This window comes from Physella acuta, unplaced genomic scaffold (assembly GCF_028476545.2).
Source record: "Physella acuta isolate Inbredline_101_S28 unplaced genomic scaffold, ASM2847654v3 ptg000208l, whole genome shotgun sequence".
NCBI classification, from domain to species: domain Eukaryota; kingdom Metazoa; phylum Mollusca; class Gastropoda; family Physidae; genus Physella; species Physella acuta.
The window spans coordinates 697527-721352 of NW_026731727.1; the positions used below are offsets into that span (position 1 = coordinate 697527).

Sequence of the window (23826 nt, forward strand, 5' to 3'; positions counted from 1 at the left end):
GTGAAAGCATTGACCCACTCACCATCTCCCATTGACCCACTCACCATCTCCCACTGACCCACTCACCATCTCCCACTGACCCACTCACCATCTCCCATTGACCCACTCACCATCTCCCATTGACCCACTCACCATCTCCCATTGACCCACTCACCATCTCCCATAGCACAATGAAAGCGTGTGTTCGCTGGGAGCTGCTCAACTTTGAATCTTCCGCGCATGGCTCTAGCGCAGGAGACGCAGACTTTCAGGTGCACGGCCTTTTCACCTGGCCCAGACATCTCTACCAGGTAGCCCTGTCAACAAGAATCAAGTTTTGATCAAGTTACCCTCGCCCTGTCAAACAAGAATCAAGTTTTGATCAAGTTACCCTCGCCCTGTCAAACAAGAATCAAGTTTTGATCAAGTTACCCTCGCCCTGTCAAACAAGAATCAAGTTTTGATCAAGTTACCCTCGCCCTGTCAAACAAGAATCAAGTTTTGATCAAGTTACCCTCGCCCTGTCAAACAAGAATCAAGTTTTGATCAAGTTACCCTCGCCCTGTCAAACAAGAATCAAGTTTTGATCAAGTCAATGTTCAATTGTGTCATGACAAAGTTCAACCGTGTCATGACAAAGTTCAACCGTGTCATGACAAAGTTCAACCGTGTCATGACAAAGTTCAACCGTGTCATGACAAAGTTCAACTGTGTCATGACAAAGTTCAACCGTGTCATGACAAAGTTCAACCATGTCATGACAAAGTTCAACCGTGTCTTGACAAGTTTCAACCGTGTACACCAAAAATAAATAGTTGGCCCATTGAAATAACTTACAGGCTGATCTATGTCCACACCTTGAACAATAGCATATGTACAAACATCTGCTCTGTTGGCTGCGGTAATCTCTGCAGTAAAAAAATGTGCTAAATTTAGATCTAACCAAATGGGTAAACTATTGTTGGCATGGACTAAAAATGTGTTTTTAACAATGCTGTATCTTAATGAGTGCTTGTACGCAGTAACTCCTATAAAAACCAGGTCTATAAAAAATTAGACTAACATCAGCTGCCATACAATCCTCAACTAGCTGAGCTGGACTAACCTTTGTCAGGGAGTTCTGTGTAAAAAGCATTGATGAGACCTGACTCTGCGTCGTAGCGCCACCTCTGATGGGCTTTACCAAACATATTTGTACATCGTGCCTGAAGCACAATGGGACAGCCAGTAAAACTTTGGCTGGGGGAGGAACCTGTAGCAGTTGCTGGCATTGAAACGCTTAAGACCATGTGCTGGTTGTGGCGAGCACTTATTTCGCTAAAAAAAAAACAAATTTTATACAGAAAAACTCAGGAAAACTTTTTTATTGTGTTTTTAGTTTTTTTTGCTAGTGTAACCAGTGTTGAAGAAGGAATAAAAATCTCACCCATTTTCTCTCAAGGTCCATCTCTGGTGGATGTCGTCTGGGTGACGTTTGGCTAAAATGACTCGTGCCATGCGGCCATCAGTGTGGCAAATGGACAGAACCAGAGCCTTGTTGCAGGCCACTGAGATGTAGCCGTCTTCATAAGCAAACTTCTGCAGGCTCTCTTGTGACAAGTGGGGCGTTGACTGGGGTCTGCAGGCCAGAAAATACTGAACTTAATCAATCTGAAATGTTACTCAATATTATTTCCATTTGATTCAAGATTTTGTCTAATAACTTGCAGAGAGAATTTCAACAGACAGCGCAACAGTATGAGGGTTAAAATAGTATGGGCTGAGAGCATGCCAAGCCTTACTTCTTATACAAGAGAGCAGGCTAAGACTTACTTCTTATACAAGAGAGTAGGCTAAGACTTACTTCTTATACAAGAGAGCAGGCTAACACTTACTCCTTATACAAGAGAGCAGGCTAAGACTTACTTAACATAGGGTAGACTGCTCTAACTTCTACCGAGTTCTAACTTCAACCAATTTCTTACTATGGTCAGAAAAAAAATATATATAAAAATTTGTACAAATACCATTGGCCAAAATAAATTATACAATTAGTTACACATTTGAATTGTGGGGGATTTTCCTTATTTAAGGTCGTATCTATTTTTAATAATTTTCGCGATCATGAATGAACAGCAAATATTAAGTACAACTTGTCAGTGAATTTTATCGCCTGAAAATGATGAATTCCATTTTTGCTGTCTTAGAGGTGTCATGCTTTACAATCCTCGAAATACAAGTAATTTATAAAATAACATTTTTTATATTATATTAACACTTATAAAATAGGTTGTACTATATGTGTGTTTTTATTTATTTTTTAAATGTAATAAAAATGTAAAAAGAAAATTGAAAAACAAATTGGTCAAAGTTAAAACCACTTAAAATTGGCATAGTCCTAACTTTGACCAACTGAAAAACTTGACCCTAAAAACATAATTTTGCTTGAATTATCTTAGTTTAATTATAGTTTTATTGAATCGTTTAATCAGCAGAACATTCTTTTTTCATAAGACATAAACATAACTGAATATAACAGTGCCATGTATAAAAGACCTAACGATTAATACCCCCACCCCACCCTAGTTAAGCCTGCGCCATCTATTCATTTTTTATTTTAGTTATTTTAAAGTTAAATAGCATTTCTACCCCAATATAGCCCTACACATTTATTTTATTTCAATTCCCTGATCTTTTGACAACGTTAAACCATAGATTTATTGGAAAAAAACAATAATTTATATGTAGACAATAATTTATAAATAGGCTTATAGCGGTCAAAGTTAGAGCAACCCGGTCAAAGTTAAAACCAAACATAACGAAGTGAAGTCAATGTCTAGACTTGAATATAAGAATTATTATCTAAACTCTTTCTATACCAGAGGCTTTTCCACCTCCTAACCTCATTTCCATTACCAAATTTTTTTATACAACCCTCACCTACTTAAAAAATTATAGCTCCTATTTTTTTCTAATCAGATTTATGTATTATACATCAAAATGAACAGAAATGAAATTTCTATAGTAGTAAATGAAGATAATTGTGAGTTATGTTGAAAAATGTAGGTTTTGTACATGTTAAATGACTTATTAAAGAAACAAACACTAGTGAAGTCAAGCTGGACGTTGCGGCTCGCAGGCTTACTGTGAAGCTGGCCCAAGCCGCATCTCGCGGCTCATGGGACGGATTGAGTTAATGATTATTCGTTAACTATTTATACCAAACCAATCAGCGTGGGATAACGTTTTTTAATGGTGTAAAAATGAAACCCTTATGTTGATTATTTAACAAAATATAATGAAGAGAAGCGAATTTACGGCTCGGACGAAAACGAATCAGTCAGAGTTAGAACAGTCTACCCTACAGGAGAGTAGGCTAAGACTTACATAAACTTAACATACAGGAGAGCGGGCTAAGACTTACTTAAACTTCTTATACAAGAGAGGAGGCTAAGACACTTAACATACAGGAGAGCAGGCCAAGCCTTACTTAAACTTTTCGCACAGGAGAGCAGGCTAAGACTTACTTAAACTTTTCATACAGGTCTCTGTCTGTGAACCTCTGAGCTTCAGGATCCTCTGTGTCCAAACTGTTGTTGACATTGACAAGTCTCTCCCAAGGCCACTTGAGGTTATTTGCATATTCATCTGACCTCATGTGTGCACGCTCATGAGATGTTCTACAGTAAATTTATTTCGACAACAGAATCTATTTTAGATGTTCTACAGTAAATTTATTTCAGCAACAGAATCTATTTTAGATGTTCTACAGTAAATTTATTTCAACAGCAGAATCTATTTTAGATGTTCTACAGTAAATTTATTTCAACAGCAGAATCTATTTTAGATGTTCTACAGTAAATTTTATTTCAACAGCAGAATCTATTTTAGATGTTCTACAGTAAATTTATTTCAACAGCAGAATCTATTTTAGATGTTCTACAGTAAATTTTATTTCAACAGCAGAATCTATAGCATAGTATAAGAAAGATTCTGCTCGTAGCATCATTAATGGAACAAATCCATAGCTACTCACAAAACGTGACTTGAATCAGCAATGTTTTCATCTTCTTCATCATACTGGGAGAATTGCTGAGCACTTCTTCCACTGAGTGTAGCTTGTTCCTGCCTGCTGTCCTGTGGGACTTGATGCAACCAATCTTTGTTTACAACCAGTTCACTTCCTGGAGCCACAGGGCCACTGATTTCAAGTACAAAGTCTACAACATAAAAACAAGACCAGTTTTTACCAAGAAAACAAATAGTTTGCCTCCTGCTCTACCAATGATGTTGCTAGCAAGACTTAACGGGCTCTACATAGGAAAACATAGCGGACTAACACCACCAGTCCAGACAAACACCAAACTGTCTCAAGATTCTGTTGGTGCTTTGGTTTTTAGAGGTTTGAATATTACTTGAATGCTTCTATTGTTGGTGCTTTGGTTTTTAGAAGTTTGAATATTACTTTAATTTTATGCTTCTATTGGATTTTTAAATCATCACAAGACTCACCATGCTGGCATAAGGAGACTAAAATGTTTAAAGCATTTGTTTACAAAATAAAATATTTTGTCTTACTTTTCGACGTTTTAAACATTTGTTAAAAAACTAAAATATAACATCTTACTTTCAGGGTTCCTCATGGAACAAAACTGCTGTATTTTAACAACATCAGATGTGAGCTGTGACAAGAGGAACCGTCGGCTTTGTTCTTCTTTAGAGTATTGGGGGTTGGACCATTCCTCGCCACAGGACACGTACACCAAGGCATCTCGCTCCAGGTTTTGGATATGAAAGAGTTCTTTCCCTTCTGCATCAAAGAGTCTTCTGGCAGCAAATGGCAGATCCAACAGAGAGGTGCAGTGATCCAGAAACTGACAACATTAATTCAAAACTAGCAAGGATCCAGAAACTGACAACATTAATTCAAAACTAGCACCGGCTATTGTACTAAGCGCTAAGTAAACACCATAAATTGTTTGAATTTTTCTAGCCTTAGATATATTACTATTTAAATTTACTTAACCCTTTACCAGTGGCATAGTGACAGGGGGGGGGGGGGGGTGCAGACCGCACCGGGTGACACCATTAAGGGGGGTGACACCAAGGCAAAAAATAATTAAGTGATTAATTCGAGTGTTAAAAAGGCTTTTAAGAGCAAATTTAAGAAATCCCAACAAGGGTGGAGTGGGGTGCAAATCGAAAGTTTGAGGGGGGGGGGTGCAAATCAAAAATTGAAAAAAGTATGTCCCCGGCACCGGGAAGGGTCACTACGTCTCTCGGGGGGGGGGGGGGGGGGTGGGGGGGGTGACACCATTAAGTGTCGCACCAGGTGATACCCTTTACTTTCCCATGTGGCTGAAAGTGGCTGAGATTTTTCTGATGTAGTGCCAATATTGTCCTATGCAACTATAAACATGTGATATGAGAACACTTGTTTTGTACACCATCAAGTTTAATGTTGCTTTTTAAAATAAAATGTTTATTGCATTATAATTAAATCTAATGCACAATAAACAGTGAATTTCATTTTGTGTACATTTTTTAATGTAGGTGAACATTTTAATTAATTAATTATTTTAACCACCTACAGGAGAAAAAAGATTCAAGTTCCTTTGCTTGGTTGTGCTGAAAAAAAATTCCTACACGGGGAGTAATGGTTTAAATAGTTTAATGTAAAGTTTTTTTATTCTAAAGTTTGGTTTTCAAGCCAAAGAACTAGGACATTGGAATAGCAGGAGTAATGGTTTAATGTAAAGTTTTTTTTTTTTCTAAAGTTTGGTTTTCAAGCCAAAGAACTAGGACATTGGAATAGCAGGAGTAATGGTTTAATGTAAAGTTTTTTTTTCTAAAGTTTTGTTTTCAAGCCAAAGAACTAGGACATTGGAATAGCAGGAGTAATGGTTTAATGTAAAGTTTTTTTTTCTAAAGTTTTGTTTTCAAGCCAAAGAACTAGGACATTGGAATAGCAGGAGTAATGGTTTAATGTAAAGTTTTTTTTTCTAAAGTTTTGTTTTCAAGCCAAAGAACTAGGACATTGGAATAGCAGGAGTAATGGTTTAATGTAAAGTTTTTTTTTCTAAAGTTTTGTTTTCAAGCCAAAGAGGAAAACATGTGCACAACAATACACCAGCAATGTATGTGAGTTAGTCAAGCAAGCTCTTCCCCCTTTTAACAATATGTCAGGTCCAGATTTCTTTAAAAAAAAAAAGTTACCATCTGGAACTCCATGCTGAGGACTGACATCTCCATACAGTGGAGCTCTGTACCAGCAGACAGCATGGCAAGCTCTGGCTTCTCTTTACTTTTTGACTCGGGTGTGTTGTCTTTCACCAACTTTGAAATGTTCAAAGAGGAAATTAATTCAAAAAATTTAAGAGGACACTGACTTTGCTTATCTCAAAAATGTCTAAAACTGTCAATTCAAAAGTAAACATAGTTCAAATATTTCTAAAATATTAAATAACATTGATGTATGTAATTTTTGAAATTGAATATAGATTGAATATAAATTAGTATCAAATCTCACATTGCTAATGTATAATTAAATTTGTATCAAATCTAGACTCACATTGCTAATGTTTGGGCCAACAACACTGACAGCTAATGAGAAGTTGCGTTCACCATTTTTTAAGACCCTAAGCCTTGCTGGTGTCACTGAAATCACACAAATTCCATTTAAAAGTGAGAGCCTAAAATAAAATTTTAGACTGCTAACTTATCGGCTATTCTTCACAACATACCCCCAGAAAGTCCCAATTTTTTGTCAGATTTGCGTATAGGTGGTGCATTAGGAATAAGGTAACCTTCCATTGGCCAGTCATATTGCTGAAATTTGAAACATTGCTCAATTAAATCAGGATTACTTGTGTTTTACTAAGTTTTCAGTGATATGATGCCCTAGCAGATCCCCATGGTTTTCCCATGTTTATTAGCAGTTCAAATGTTGAAATGTTTACTTTATTTAACTGTCCACTGGCAGTAACAGGCCAAGAATACGCCAGTTTTTTCCATTCCTGATTGCTTGTCTCTGTAAACTTCCACTGACCTAAATTGTCCAGACGCTCTTGCTTGAGTGCAAATCTAAAAAAACAACCAAAATTTTATTTTCCCCTTGCTTGAGTGCAAATCTAAAAAAAAAACCAAAATTTTATTTTCCCCCGGAGACTAAAAAGTTGTCCACATTTTGTGGCCGTGGTTCCAGACCTTTCTGCTTGATATTTTTGTTTTGACTTAGGTCACCTACCTTTGAGGTATTTTTGTTTTCACCCAGGTCACCTACCTTTGAGGTGCCTTTTGTTTTGACTTAGGTCACCTACCTTTGAGGTATTTTTGTTTTGACCCAGGTCACCTACCTTTGAGGTGCCTTTTGTTTTGACTTAGGTCACCTACCTTTGAGGTATTTTTGTTTTGACCCAGGTCACCTACCTTTGAGGTATTTTTGTTTTCACCCAGGTCACCTACCTTTGAGGTGCCTTTTGTTTTGACTTAGGTCACCTACCTTTGAGGTATTTTTGTTTTGACCCAGGTCACCTACCTTTGAGGTATTTTTGTTTTGACCCAGGTCACCTACCTTTGAGGTGCCGTTTGTTTTGACCCACGTCACCTACCTTTGAGGTATTTTTGTTTTGACCCAGGTCACCTACCTTTGAGGTATTTTTGTTTTGACCCAGGTCACCTACCTTTGAGGTATTTTTGTTTTGATCCAGGTCACCTACCTTTGAGGTATTTTTGTTTTGACCCAGGTCACCTACCTTTGAGGTATTTTTGTTTTGACCCAGGTCACCTACCTTTGAGGTGACTTTTGTTTTTTTGGGAGGGGCTCTGTGAGCATCAGGGAGACAATGCCTCCAGTTTTGGTCTTGTTGTGTGGTGCCTGGTCCTCAAAGTCAGACCTCTTGTTGCCCAGGTGGGTCAGCAGAAGGTTTGGGTATGCCTGGAGAAGATAAGTTGGGTCAGCAGAAGGTTTGGGTATGCCTGGAGAAGATAAGTTGGGTCAGCAGAAGGTTTGGGTATGCCTGGAGAAGATAAGTTGGGTCAGCAGAAGGTTTGGGTATGCCTGGAGAAGATAAGTTGGGTCAGCAGAAGGTTTGGGTATGCCTGGAGAAGATAAGTTGGGTCAGCAGAAGGTTTGGGTATGCCTGGAGAAGATAAGTTGGGTCAGCAGAAGGTTTGGGTATGCCTGGAGAAGATAAGTTGGGTCAGCAGAAGGTTTGGGTATGCCTGGAGAAGATAAGTTGGGTCAGCAGAAGGTTTGGGTATGCCTGGAGAAGATAAGTTGGGTCAGCAGAAGGTTTGGGTATGCCTGGAGATGAAAAATAGTTTATCCATAGCTAGAGATAAGTTCCTTGTGTTCTCAAATTAGATGATCTGTGAAGCTAAAATGCAAAGATTTATATCAAATATTTAAGGACTAAAATAGTTTAATAAAAGAACTAAATTATTTATTGTGTTTTATTTATAGTTTTTTGTTTTCTTTTTAACTAATTATTTTTTGTTTTTGGCCTTAAAGTTTGTGAATAAATTCCTATTAGTTTCAAATAATGTCACTATAAAATCCTGTATTTTTCTGAAAAACTATTTTTGGTTTGGCCTTAATTAAATCAAGTGATGTCACTTAGTCCAGTGAAATTTTTGAAAAATAAAGTATTTGTCCTGAACTTTTATAATTAAAGGGGTGTTTCTACAAATGAATATATCAGTACATTAATTATCGTCTTAAAATAAAATTCGTGAATAACATTTGTAGAAAAAAAATGTTTTTCTCTACATGAATACATATTTCACAGTTCTTCACATAGTGCAGATGCTTTCATCTAATTGAACAGGCAAACAAATGAAAAAAAACAAAAATAAATATATGAACTTGTAAACAAACTCCAGTTTTAGTAGAATATATTTTTTCTAAAAAAAAATGCATTGTAATGTAATCGGGGGTTTTCTTTTCCTTTAAAATTTCAGCCAGTCTCAAATGAGCACAATATTACAATTAGCAGATACAAATCATTAGCAGTGAGTAACCTACCTGGCAACAAATGGTTGCGTCTGGCAAACACTGCCAAATCTGGCAGCTATTCCCTGGCATTTTCTTTTGCATGCCAACGACAAAGCCTTCAATGTTAAGTTCTGTATTTTGTATTTTGAATTCTGCTCTTTCCTCCAGCACAGCCAAGCAGAGCTGAGGTGCAGCTTTGCAGTATATATGTCCACTCTGAGGGTGGGAAAAGTTCAGCCAATCAGCTGTTCTGTTGCATCTATATGTTATGTCACAGACAATTGGTAGCCAAAGCCAAATGTAATGAAAGAAAGCTCACCTCAGTAAAAACAAAGATCTGATATTTGGAGTGGGTTTTCTCTGCCACCCCAAGCTCAGCATACAACACCTGCGTCCTCTTCTCCTAGACGACACAATCTTACTCAGTTATAGCAATACAATAGCTGCTACTGTTGTTAGCTAATGTAAACATCTTATGTCTGTTGTTAGCTAATGGAAACATCTTATGTCTGTTGTTAGCTAATGTAAACATCTTACGTCTGTTGTTAGCTAATGTAAACAAATTATTATGTCTGTTGTTAGCTAATGTAAACATCTTATGTCTGTTGTTAGCTAATGTAAACATCTTATGCCTGTTGTTAGCTAATGTCAACAAATTTCTAAAGCTCACTTTATTGATCAAAAAGTGTGAGCTACGGTCGATCTCTGAAAATTGGAGCAAACTTTCAATTTTATCTGGATCAAACTGCAGACGTGCAGCATCAGCAGAGTCGTAGTCCGCAGGGAACCCAGCGGCCGCCTCCCACTTGGTCAGGCTGGAAAAGTTTTCATGTAAAATGTGTTGGCTCATCTATCTGTCACAAACAACTAACAGGAAGCTTGTAAAGGTCAAGGGTCATTAGCGAAGCTGTGTTGGTCTAGATAACCAAGAAAAAACTGACTCCATTAAAAAACTGACTCCATTAAAAAATTGACTCCATTAAAAAACTGACTCCATAAAAAAACTGACTCCATAAAAAAACTGATTGCATAAAAAAACGACTCCATAAAAAAACTGACTCCATAAAAAAACTGACTCCATATGTCAGCTGAAAAAACTCACTCTTTGGTCAGGTCCCCATCAGGTGACTGGCTCAAGTTTTCTCGGACAATCCTCTCAGCACCACCGGCGTCCAGCACTTGAGTGGCTCTCTCAACAAACAGGTTCAGTACATAGGCTAGGAGAGAAGAACACATTCATTAGTGGCTCTCTCAACAAACAGGTTCAGTACATAGGCTAGGAGAGAAGAACACATTCATTAGTGGCTCTCTCAACAAACAGGTTCAGTACATAGGCTAGGAGAGAAGAACACATTCATAATCTTTAGGTGACAAGATTCATTTAGTCATCATATCTTTAGGTGACAAGATTCATTGAGTCATCATATCTTTAGGTGACAAGATTCATTGAGTCATCATATCTTTAGATGACAAGATTGATTGAGTCATCCGATCAAAGTTTTAAAAACTTACTGAATGGGCAAATGAAAGGCTCCCCAAAAGAGAGCCAGACGGACTGGTCAGGCTGTAGCTTGTAGATGTCAGTGATCTCCCCTCCATCTTTGGTGTACAGCCTGGTGGCCACACTGTTCAAGTTGCGATGGACTCCGGCACTAAACCTGCTGGCAGACAGCTCGTCCAGCAGCTGGAAGGTGCAGGAGAGAAATGACATGACATGTGCAGGAGAGAAATGACATGTGCATGAGAGAAATGACATGTGCATGAGAGAAATGACATGTGCAGGAGAGAAATGACATGTGCAGGAGAGAAATGACATGTGCAGGAGAGAAATGACATGTGCAGGAGAGAAATGACATGTGCAGGAGAGAAATGACATGTGCATGAGAGAAATGACATGTGCAGGAGAGAAATGACATGTGCATGAGAGAAATGACATGTGCAGGAGAGAAATGACATGTGCATGAGAGAAATGACATGTGCAGGAGAGAAATGACATGTGCATGAGAGAAATGACATGACATGTGCAGGAGAGAAATGACATGTGCAGGAGAGAAATGACATGTGCAGGAGAGAAATGACATGTGCAGGAGAAAAATGACATGACATGTGCAGGAGAGAAATGACATGCGCAGGAGAGAAATGACATGTGCAGGAGAGAAATGACATGTGCAGGAGAGAAATGACATGTGCAGGAGAGAAATGACATGTGCAGGAGAGAAATGACATGTGCAGGAGAGAAATGACATGTGCAGGAGAGAAATGACATGTGCAGGAGAGAAATGACATGTGAAGGAGAGAAATGACATGTGCAGGAGAGAAATGACATGTGCAGGAGAGAAATGACATGTGCAGGAGAGAAATGACATGACATGTGCAGGAGAGAAATGACATGTGCAGGAGAGAAATGACATGACATGTGCAGGAGAGAAATGACATGTGCAGGAGAGAAATGACATGTGCAGGAGAGAAATGACATGACATGTGCAGGAGAGAAATGACATGACATGTGCAGGAGAGAAATGACATGACATGTGCAGGAGAGAAATGACATGACATGTGCAGGAGAGAAATGACATGTGCAGGAGAGAAATGACATGTGCAGGAGAGAAATGACATGACATGTGCAGGAGAGAAATGACATGACATGTGCAGGAGAGAAATGACATGACATGTGCAGGAGAGAAATGACATGTGCAGGAGAGAAATGACATGTGCAGGAGAGAAATGACATGTGCAGGAGAGAAATGACATGTGCAGGAGAGAAATGACATGTGCAGGAGAGAAATGACATGACATGTGCAGGAGAGAAATGACATGTGCAGGAGAGAAATGACATGACATGTGCAGGAGAGAAATGACATGTGCAGGAGAGAAATGACATGTGCAGGAGAGAAATGACATGTGCAGGAGAGAAATGACATGTGCTGGAGAGAAATGACATGTGCAGGAGAGAAATGACATGTGCAGGACAGAAATGACATGACACTAATATGCTATCAAGTATTACAATCAAACAAACCCTGAGCATAGCTTTTTCTCTGTCTGCTCCTTTCATGGCTTCTCGCAAGTTAAAATAGTAGATAAATTCACCACTGACTTTACCATTTTCAAAGACCTGAAATACAAAAACATCTTTTACCAAAAAGTTTAAAAAATTGGTCGAGGTGCTAAGACTGAACATTTCCAGTCAACTGAGCTTTTTTTTTCTCTGAGCTTCTCTTCTACCAGACCAGCTTGAGATGTTCACACACCATGTCCTGTGTGCTGAGATGTTCACACACCATGTCCTGTCTGCTGAGATGTTCACACACCATGTCCTGTGTGCTGAGATGTTCACACACCATGTCCTGTCTGCTGAGATGTTCACACACCATGTCCTGTCTGCTGAGATGTTCACACACCATGTCCTGTGTGCTGAGATGTTCACACACCATGTCCTGTGTGCTGAGATGTTCACACACCATGTCCTGTCTGCTGAGATGTTCACACACCATGTCCTGTGTGCTGAGATGTTCACACACCATGTCCTGTCTGCTGAGATGTTCACACACCATGTCCTGTCTGCTGAGATGTTCACACACCATGTCCTGTGTGCTGAGATGTTCACACACCATGTCCTGTCTGCTGAGATGTTCACACACCATGTCCTGCATGCTCATACCATTAACCTTTTGAATCAGTGCTCCATCTCACCCATATTCCTGACAGAGCCCCTGATCAACCTCAACAAAACCTAATAACCCTGGCAGAGCCCCTGATCAACCTCAACAAAACCTACTATTTCCTTCAATTAAATCAAACAAGGGGCCCACTACATTACCTTGAGTTTGATTCCTTTGGTACCAACCAGTCTATCCTCTGAAGAAAGTTCTTTGATGTGAGTCATGCGATAATTCATTCCTTGCTCCTGGGAATTAAACAGCACAAGTTACTTTTATTTGGTTAAATCTTTCAAAGATGAGTGAAACACTTTTGTTTGGTTAAATCTCTCCAAAGATGAGTGAAACACTTTTGTTTGGTTAAATTTTTCCAAAGATGAGTGAAACACTTTTGTTTGGTTAAATCTCTCCAAAGATGAGTGTAACTAACATAACCTGAGTGTAAGGTAATAAAATCAGCACAAGAGACATAAAATTGACAGAAAAATGAGCTCACTTCCTCCTTTGACGTTTCTTCCTTCAATGCCTCCATTTTTTCTCTGATAGTTTCTAGTGTGGACTTGTAGGTCTCTATCTTCTCATCCAGCTGGTGGGTGGACATTTAAGGGAAATAAAAACTTTTCTCAACAAATTGACTAGCCTGCTCTAAATGTCAACAAATTGACTAGCCCACCTTAATGTCAACAAAACTATAGGTCAACAAATTGACTATCCCACCTTAATGTCAACAAAACTATAGGTCAACAAATTGACCAGCTCACCTTGTCACTGGCTTCATAAAGTTCTTCTGTAGACATGGACAGGATCAATGTGTCTTTCACTTCATCTTTTGTGTTGTTCAGAACTAAATCTACCTAAAAATATGGAAACTACTGTCAATGATCTGTAGTGTGTTGTTCAGAACTAAATCTAACTAAAAATATGGAAACTAGATAGTGGAGATAGCAATGGTAACAAGTAGTGGAGATAGCAAATAAAGACATTTATTGTCACTACTTCTTCATCCATTGATTTTTTAACCTAAACCACAAGGGGTTAGAGAAAACTTTTAATTCTTTTAATTTTAGATTTCAGAAAAAGGATTAGAGCGTAATGAGTTGTTTGTAGGATTAGAGCGTAATGAGTTGTTTGTAGGATTAGAGCGTAATGAGTTGTTTGTAGGATTAGAGCGTAATTAGTTGTTTGTAGGATTAGAGCGTAATGAGTTGTTTGTAGGATTAGAGCGTAATGAGTTGTTTGTAGGATTAGAGCGTAATTAGTTGTTTGTAGGATTAGAGCGTAATGAGTTGTTTGTAGGATTAGAGCGTAATGAGTTGTTTGTAGGATTAGAGCGTAATGAGTTGTTTGTAGGATTAGAGCGTAATGAGTTGTTTGTAGGATTAGAGCGTAATTAGTTGTTTGTAGGATTAGAGCGTAATGAGTTGTTTGTAGGATTAGAGCGTAATTAGTTGTTTGTAGGATTAGAGCGTAATTAGTTGTTTGTAGGATTAGAGCGTAATCAGTTGTTTGTAGGATTAGAGCGTAATCAGTTGTTTGTAGGATTAGAGCGTAATTAGTTGTTTGTAGGATTAGAGCGTAATTAGTTGTTTGTAGGATTAGAGCGTAATTAGTTGTTTGTAGGATTAGAGCGTAATTAGTTGTTTGTAGGATAAGAGCGTAATTAGTTGTTTGTAGGATTAGAGCGTAATGAGTTGTTTGTAGGATTAGAGCGTAATGAGTTGTTTGTAGGATTAGAGCGTAATTAGTTGTTTGTAGGATTAGAGCGTAATTAGTTGTTTGTAGGATTAGAGCGTAATTAGTTGTTTGTAGGATTAGAGCGTAATTAGTTGTTTGTAGGATTAGAGCGTAATGAGTTGTTTGTAGGATTAGAGCGTAATGAGTTGTTTGTAGGATTAGAGCGTAATGAGTTGTTTGTAGGATTAGAGCGTAATGAGTTGTTTAAATGTTTGATCAAGCTTTGTTTACATCTTTTTTCTGTTTTTTGGCAGCTTTGAGTTTTTCTCTGAGACCAGTCTGGATGAGCAGGAGGAAACCCTGGGTCCCCGACGGACTATAGCGCTCCCCCGCGGAGATCCAGAGGGGGCCAAGCAGTGGAGTTTTGCCCTGAGGTATGATGGTGTCATCCAACATGGGAGCTGTCCATTCAAAACTTTCAGTTAGCAGCAGCAATACAAGACACAATGACAGCAAGACAATGACAGCAAGACAATGACAGCAAGACAATGACAGCAAGACAATGACAGCAAGACAATGACAGCAAGACAATGACAGCAAGACAATGACAGCAAGACAATGACAGCAAGACAATGACAGCAAGACAATGACAGCAAGACAAGGACAGCAAGACAAGGACAGCAAGACAATGACAGCAAGACAATGACAGCAAGACAATGACAGCAAGACAAGGACAGCAAGACATGACATTATAACATCAACCAGCCAATGTGACAGAGCCATAAAACAGTAGAAGCATGAGCTGATAAGAATAATGAAAACATTACATACTGACATGACATACTGACATGACTAACTGACATGACATACTGACATGACATACTGACATGACATACTGACATGACATACTGACATGACATACTGACATGACTTACTGACATGATTTACTGACATGACTTACTGACATGACTTACTGACATGACTTACTGATGACAAACTGACATACTGACATGACAAACTGACATGATTTACTGACATGATTTACTGACATGATTTACTGACATGATTTACTGACATGAAATGACATACTGACATGACATAGTGACATGACATAGTGACATGACATACTGACATGACTTACTGACATGACATACTGACATGATTTACTGACATGATTTACTGACATGACTTACTGACATGACATACTGACATGACTTACTGACATGACTTACTGACATGACATATTGACATGACATGACATACTGACATGACTTATTGACATGACTTACTGACATGACTTAATGACATGACTTACTGACATGACTTACTGACATACTGACATGACAAACTGACATGACTTACTGACATGATTTACTGACATGACTTACTGACTTGATTTACTAACATGACTTACTGACATGATTTACTGACATGACTTACTGACATGACATACTGACATGACTTACTGACATGACTTACTGACATGACATACTGACATGACATACTGACATGACATACTGACATGACTAACTGACATGACATACTGACATGACATACTGACATGACATACTGACATGACATACTGACATGACTTACTGACATGATTTACTGACATGACTTACTGACATGACTTACTGACATGACTTACTGATGACAAACTGACATACTGACATGACAAACTGACATGATTTACTGACATGATTTACTGACATGATTTACTGACATGATTTACTGACATGAAATGACATACTGACATGACATACTGACATGACATAGTGACATGACATACTGACATGACTTACTGACATGACATACTGACATGATTTACTGACATGATTTACTGACATGACTTACTGACATGACATACTGACATGACTTACTGACATGACTTACTGACATGACATATTGACATGACATGACATACTGACATGACTTATTGACATGACTTACTGACATGACTTAATGACATGACTTACTGACATGACTTACTGACATACTGACATGACAAACTGACATGACTTACTGACATGATTTACTGACATGACTTACTGACTTGATTTACTAACATGACTTACTGACATGATTTACTGACATGACTTACTGACATGACATACTGACATGACTTACTGACATGACTTACTGACATGACACACTGACATGACTAACTGACATGATTTACTGACATGACATACTGACATGACATACTGACATGACTAGCTGACATGACCAACTGACATAACTTACTGACATGACTTACTGACATGACTTACTGTCAAGTCAACATGACTTACTGTAAGCCAAGTCAATGAAAACATGACTTACTGTCAGCCAAGTCAAGAATTTCCTGACCATTCCAGTCATACACCAACTTGGCATGGTTCCTCAAGTTCAGCTTGCCGGTACAGTTGTTGAGGAACTGAAGAATTTTGTTACAATGGGATCAGTTGCTCTCTACTTTAGAAACATCAACATTCATGCCTTCTTCAGTTGCTCTCTACTTTATAAACAAGATCAACATTCATGCCTTCTTCAGTTGCTCTCAACTTTATAAACATCAACATTCATGCCTTCTTCAGTTGCTCTCTACTTTATAAACATCAACATTCATGCCTTCTTCAGTTGCTCTCTACTTTATAAACATCAACATTCATGCCTTCTTCAGTTGCTCTCTACTTTATAAACATCAACATTCATGCCTTCTTCAGTTGCTCTCTACTTTATAAACATCAACATTCATGCCTTCTTCAGTTGCTCTCTACTTTATAAACATCAACATTCATGCCTTCTTCAGTTGCTCTCTACTTTATAAACATCAACATTCATGCCTTCTTCAGTTGCTCTCTACTTTATAAACATCAACATTCATGCCTTCTTCAGTTGCTCTCTACTTTATAAACATCAACATTCATGCCTTCTTCAGTTGCTCTCTACTTTATAAACATCAACATTCATGCCTTCTTCAGTTGCTCTCTACTTTATAAACATCAACATTCATGCCTTCTTCAGTTGCTCTCTACTTTATAAACATCAACATTCATGCCTTCTTCAGTTGCTCTCTACTTTATAAACATCAACATTCATGCCTTCTTCAGTTGCTCTCTACTTTATAAACATCAACATTCATGCCTTCTTCAGTTGCTCTCTACTTTATAAACATCAACATTCATGCCTTCTTCAGTTGCTCTCTACTTTATAAACATCAACATTCATGCCTTCTTCAGTTGCTCTCTATAAACATCAACATTCATGCCTTCTTCAGTTGCTCTCTACTTTATAAACATCAACATTCATGCCTTCTTCAGTTGCTCTCTACTTTATAAACATCAACATTCATGCCTTCTTCAGTTGCTCTCTATAAACATCAACATTCATGCCTTCTTCAGTTGCTCTCAACTTTATAAACATCAACATTCATGCCTTCTTCAGTTGCTCTCTACTTTATAAACATCAACATTCATGCCTTCTTCAGTTGCTCTCTACTTTATAAACATCAACATTCATGCCTTCTTCAGTTGCTCTCTACTTTATAAACATCAACATTCATGCCTTCTTCAGTTGCTCTCTACTTTATAAACATCAACATTCATGCCTTCTTCAGTTGCTCTCTACTTTATAAACATCAACATTCATGCCTTCTTCAGTTGCTCTCTACTTTATAAACATCAACATTCATGCCTTCTTCAGTTGCTCTCTACTTTATAAACATCAACATTCATGCCTTCTTCAGTTGCTCTCTACTTTATAAACATCAACATTCATGCCTTCTTCAGTTGCTCTCAACTTTATAAACATCAACATTCATGCCTTCTTCAGTTGCTCTCTACTTTATAAACATCAACATTCATGCCTTCTTCAGTTGCTCTCTACTTTATAAACATCAACATTCATGCCTTCTTCAGTTGCTCTCTACTTTATAAACATCAACATTCATGCCTTCTTCAGTTGCTCTAAACTTTATAAACATCAACATTCATGCCTTCTTCAGTTGCTCTCTACTTTATAAACATCAACATTCATGCCTTCTTCAGTTGCTCTCTACTTTATAAACATCAACATTCATGCCTTCTTCAGTTGCTCTCTACTTTATAAACATCAACATTCATGCCTTCTTCAGTTGCTCTCAACTTTATAAACATCAACATTCATGCCTTCTTCAGTTGCTCTCTACTTTATAAACATCAACATTCATGCCTTCTTCAGTTGCTCTCTACTTTATAAACATCAACATTCATGCCTTCTTCAGTTGCTCTCTACTTTATAAACATCAACATTCATGCCTTCTTCAGTTGCTCTCTACTTTATAAACATCAACATTCATGCCTTCTTCAGTTGCTCTCTACTTTATAAACATCAACATTCATGCCTTCTTCAGTTGCTCTCAACTTTATAAACATCAACATTCATGCCTTCTTCAGTTGCTCTCTACTTTATAAACATCAACATTCATGCCTTCTTCAGTTGCTCTCTACTTTATAAACATCAACATTCATGCCTTCTTCAGTTGCTCTCTACTTTATAAACATCAACATTCATGCCTTCTTCAGTTGCTCTCTACTTTATAAACATCAACATTCATGCCTTCTTCAGTTGCTCTCTACTTTATAAACATCAACATTCATGCCTTCTTCAGTTGCTCTCTACTTTATAAACATCAACATTCATGCCTTCTTCAGTTGCTCTCTACTTTATAAACATCAACATTCATGCCTTCTTCAGTTGCTCTCTACTTTATAAACATCAACATTCATGCCTTCTTCAGTTGCTCTCTACTTTATAAACATCAACATTCATGCCTTCTTCAGTTGCTCTCTACTTTATAAACATCAACATTCATGCCTTCTTCAGTTGCTCTCTACTTTATAAACAAGATCAACATTCATGCCTTCTTCAGTTGCTCTCTACTTTATAAACATCAACATTCATGCCTTCTTCAGTTGCTCTCTACTTTATAAACATCAACATTCATGCCTTCTTCAGTTGCTCTCTATAAACATCAACATTCATGCCTTCTTCAGTTGCTCTCAACTTTATAAACATCAACATTCATGCCTTCTTCAGTTGCTCTCTACTTTATAAACATCAACATTCATGCCTTCTTCAGTTGCTCTCTACTTTATAAACATCAACATTCATGCCTTCTTCAGTTGCTCTCTACTTTATAAACATCAACATTCATGCCTTCTTCAGTTGCTCTCTACTTTATAAACATCAACATTCATGCCTTCTTCAGTTGCTCTCTACTTTATAAACATCAACATTCATGCCTTCTTCAGTTGCTCTCTACTTTATAAACATCAACATTCATGCCTTCTTCAGTTGCTCTCTACTTTATAAACATCAACATTCATGCCTTCTTCAGTTGCTCTCTACTTTATAAACATCAACATTCATGCCTTCTTCAGTTGCTCTCTACTTTATAAACATCAACATTCATTCCTTCTTCAGTTGCTCTCTACTTTATAAACATCAACATTCATGCCTTCTTCAGTTGCTCTCTACTTTATAAACATCAACATTCATGCCTTCTTCAGTTGCTCTCTACTTTATAAACATCAACATTCATGCCTTCTTCAGTTGCTCTCTACTTTATAAACATCAACATTCATGCCTTCTTCAGTTGCTCTCTACTTTATAAACATCAACATTCATGCCTTCTTCAGTTGCTCTCTACTTTATAAACATCAACATTCATGCCTTCTTCAGTTGCTCTCTACTTTATAAACATCAACATTCATGCCTTCTTCAGTTGCTCTCTACTTTATAAACATCAACATTCATGCCTTCTTCAGTTGCTCTCTACTTTATAAACATCAACATTCATGCCTTCTTCAGTTGCTCTCTACTTTATAAACATCAACATTCATGCCTTCTTCAGTTGCTCTCTACTTTATAAACATCAACATTCATGCCTTCTTCAGTTGCTCTCTACTTTATAAACATCAACATTCATGCCTTCTTCAGTTGCTCTCTACTTTATAAACATCAACATTCATGCCTTCTTCAGTTGCTCTCTACTTTATAAACATCAACATTCATGCCTTCTTCAGTTGCTCTCTACTTTATAAACATCAACATTCATGCCTTCTTCAGTTGCTCTCTACTTTATAAACATCAACATTCATGCCTTCTTCAGTTGCTCTCTACTTTATAAACATCAACATTCATGCCTTCTTCAGTTGCTCTCTACTTTATAAACATCAACATTCATGCCTTCTTCAGTTGCTCTCTACTTTATAAACATCAACATTCATGCCTTCTTCAGTTGCTCTCTACTTTATAAACATCAACATTCATGCCTTCTTCAGTTGCTCTCTACTTTATAAACATCAACATTCATGCCTTCTTCAGTTGCTCTCTACTTTATAAACATCAACATTCATGCCTTCTTCAGTTGCTCTCTACTTTATAAACATCAACATTCATGCCTTCTTCAGTTGCTCTCTACTTTATAAACATCAACATTCATGCCTTCTTCAGTTGCTCTCTACTTTATAAACATCAACATTCATGCCTTCTTCAGTTGCTCTCTACTTTATAAACATCAACATTCATGCCTTCTTCAGTTGCTCTCTACTTTATAAACATCAACATTCATGCCTTCTTCAGTTGCTCTCTACTTTATAAACATCAACATTCATGCCTTCTTCAGTTGCTCTCTACTTTATAAACATCAACATTCATGCCTTCTTCAGTTGCTCTCTACTTTATAAACATCAACATTCATGCCTTCTTCAGTTGCTCTCTACTTTATAAACATCAACATTCATGCCTTCTTCAGTTGCTCTCTACTTTATAAACATCAACATTCATGCCTTCCTCTCTATTACCCCTAACAAGCTCTTTAATTCACACACAACCCTTACATCAGTCATGTTCTTTAATTCACACAACTCTTACATCAGTCATGTCACACACAACTCTTACATCAGTCATGTTCTTTAATTCACACAACTCTTACATCAGTCATGTTCTTTAATTCACACACAACTCTTACATCAGTCATGTTCTTTAATTCACACACAACCCTTACATCAGTCATGTTCTTTAATTCACACACAACTCTTACATCAGTCATGTCACACACAACCCTTACATCAGTCATGTTCTTTAATTCACACAACTCTTACATCAGTCATGTCACACACAACTCTTTCATCAGTCATGTTCTTTAATTCACACACAACTCTTACATCAGTCATGTTCTTTAATTCACACACAACTCTTACATCAGTCATGTTCTTTAATTCACACAACTCTTACATCAGTCATGTTCTTTAATTCACACACAACCCTTACATCAGTCATGTTCTTTAATTCACACACAACCCTTACATCAGTCATGTCACACACAACCCTTACATCAGTCATGTTCTTTAATTCACACACAACTCTTACATCAGTCATGTTCTTTAATTCACACAACTCTTACATCAGTCATGTTCTTTAATTCACACACAACCCTTACATCAGTTATGTTCTTTAATTCACACACAACCCTTACATCAGTCATGTCACACACAACTCTTACATCAGTCATGTTCTTTAATTCACACAACTCTTACATCAGTCATGTTCTTTAATTCACACAACCCTTACATCAGTCATGTTCTTTAATTCACACACAACTCTTACATCAGTCATGTTCTTTAATTCACACACAACTCTTACATCAGTCATGTCACACACAACCCTTACATCAGTCATGTTCTTTAATTCACACACAACCCTTACATCAGTCATGTTCTTTAATTCACACACAACCCTTACATCAGTCATGTTCTTTAATTCACACACAACTCTTACATCAGTCTTGTTCTTTAATTCACACACAACTCTTACATCAGTCATGTCACACACAACCCTTACATCAGTCATGTTCTTTAATTCACACACAACCCTTACATCAGTCATGTTCTTTAATTCACACACAACCCTTACATCAGTCATGTTCTTTAATTCACACACAACTCTTACATCAGTCATGTTCTTTAATTCACACACAACTCTTACATCAGTCATGTTCTTTAATTCACACAACCCTTACATCAGTCATGTTCTTTAATTCACACAACTCTTACATCAGTCATGTTCTTTAATTCACACACAACCCTTACATCAGTCATGTTCTTTAATTCACACACAACTCTTACATCAGTCATGTTCTTTAATTCACACAACTCTTACATCAGTCATGTTCTTTAATTCACACACAACCCTTACATCAGTCATGTTCTTTAATTCACACACAACCCTTACATCAGTCATGTCACACACAACCCTTACATCAGTCATGTTCTTTAATTCACACAACTCTTACATCAGTCATGTTCTTTAATTCACACACAACCCTTACATCAGTCATGTTCTTTAATTCACACACAACCCTTACATCAGTCATGTTCTTTAATTCACACACAACTCTTACATCAGTCATGTTCTTTAATTCACACACAACCCTTACATCAGTCATGTTCTTTAATTCACACACAACTCTTACATCAGTCATGTCACACACAACTCTTACATCAGTCATGTTCTTTAATTCACACACAACCCTTACATCAGTCATGTTCTTTAATTCACACACAACCCTTACATCAGTCATGTTCTTTAATTCACACACAACCCTTACATCAGTCATGTCACACACAACTCTTACATCAGTCATGTCACACACAACTCTTACATCAGTCATGTTCTTTAATTCACACACAACCCTTACATCAGTCATGTTCTTTAATTCACACACAACCCTTACATCAGTCATGTCACACACAACCCTTACATCAGTCATGTTCTTTAATTCACACACAACTCTTACATCAGTCATGTTCTTTAATTCACACACAACTCTTACATCAGTCATGTTCTTTAATTCACACACAACCCTTACATCAGTCATGTCACACACAACTCTTACATCAGTCATGTTCTTTAATTCACACACAACTCTTACATCAGTCATGTTCTTCAAATCTGCAACAACTTCTGCAGGATCTGTGCTGCTACCATTCTTGTAGATAATGATCCGGACTTTCTTGTTCTCACACAAAGTTCTAGGGTTACATGTTATTTAGTATCAGAAAAACATTTAATTTTGAAACCAACAAAGATCCGTCTGAAAAAAAAAAATTACCTCATGCGTTTTGACATCAGAGTTCTCCTCCCTTTTGTGTGTCTCTGCTCAGGCAGGATAACTCCTCCCAAACTCCACACAGACTTGTTGCGAATGATAACATTTCCTTTAGAAAATTTCATATTAATGAAATCATAGCTGAATTAGATCTGGTCAGATAGATCTTACTTGGTCAGGTATAAATTATATCTGGTCAGGTAAATTATATCTGGTCAGGTAAATTATATCTGATCAGGTAAATTATATCTGGTCAGGTAAATTATATCTGATCAGGTAAATTATATCTGGTCAAGTAAATTATATCTGGTCAGGTAAATTATATCTGATCAGGTAAATTACATCTGATCAGGTAAATTATATCTGATCAGGTAAATTATATCTGATCAGGTAAATTATATCTGATA

At 37.4% G+C, this 23826-nt stretch overlaps 1 protein-coding gene across 1 annotated transcript in view; it reads right to left on the minus strand.

Moving 5' to 3' along the window:
* LOC131937335 (doublecortin domain-containing protein 1) overlaps window positions 1-23826 on the minus strand; it is a 52958-nt gene that overhangs the window by 12730 nt on the left and 16402 nt on the right. The window contains exons 7-31 of the mRNA XM_059294650.1: window positions 23423-23528; window positions 23243-23342; window positions 16609-16702; window positions 14578-14747; window positions 13374-13466; window positions 13109-13198; window positions 12774-12860; window positions 11973-12068; window positions 10466-10637; window positions 10056-10170; window positions 9624-9768; window positions 9273-9356; window positions 8984-9169; window positions 7749-7894; window positions 6918-7041; window positions 6702-6786; window positions 6530-6615; window positions 6175-6294; window positions 4586-4832; window positions 3995-4178; window positions 3486-3638; window positions 1406-1597; window positions 1085-1296; window positions 817-887; window positions 155-296 (exon numbers count right to left, since the gene is read on the minus strand). Of these exons, the coding sequence (XP_059150633.1) occupies window positions 155-296; window positions 817-887; window positions 1085-1296; window positions 1406-1597; window positions 3486-3638; window positions 3995-4178; window positions 4586-4832; window positions 6175-6294; window positions 6530-6615; window positions 6702-6786; window positions 6918-7041; window positions 7749-7894; window positions 8984-9169; window positions 9273-9356; window positions 9624-9768; window positions 10056-10170; window positions 10466-10637; window positions 11973-12068; window positions 12774-12860; window positions 13109-13198; window positions 13374-13466; window positions 14578-14747; window positions 16609-16702; window positions 23243-23342; window positions 23423-23528 (3300 nt within the window). The remainder of the gene's footprint in view (window positions 1-154; window positions 297-816; window positions 888-1084; window positions 1297-1405; window positions 1598-3485; window positions 3639-3994; window positions 4179-4585; window positions 4833-6174; window positions 6295-6529; window positions 6616-6701; window positions 6787-6917; window positions 7042-7748; window positions 7895-8983; window positions 9170-9272; window positions 9357-9623; window positions 9769-10055; window positions 10171-10465; window positions 10638-11972; window positions 12069-12773; window positions 12861-13108; window positions 13199-13373; window positions 13467-14577; window positions 14748-16608; window positions 16703-23242; window positions 23343-23422; window positions 23529-23826) is intronic.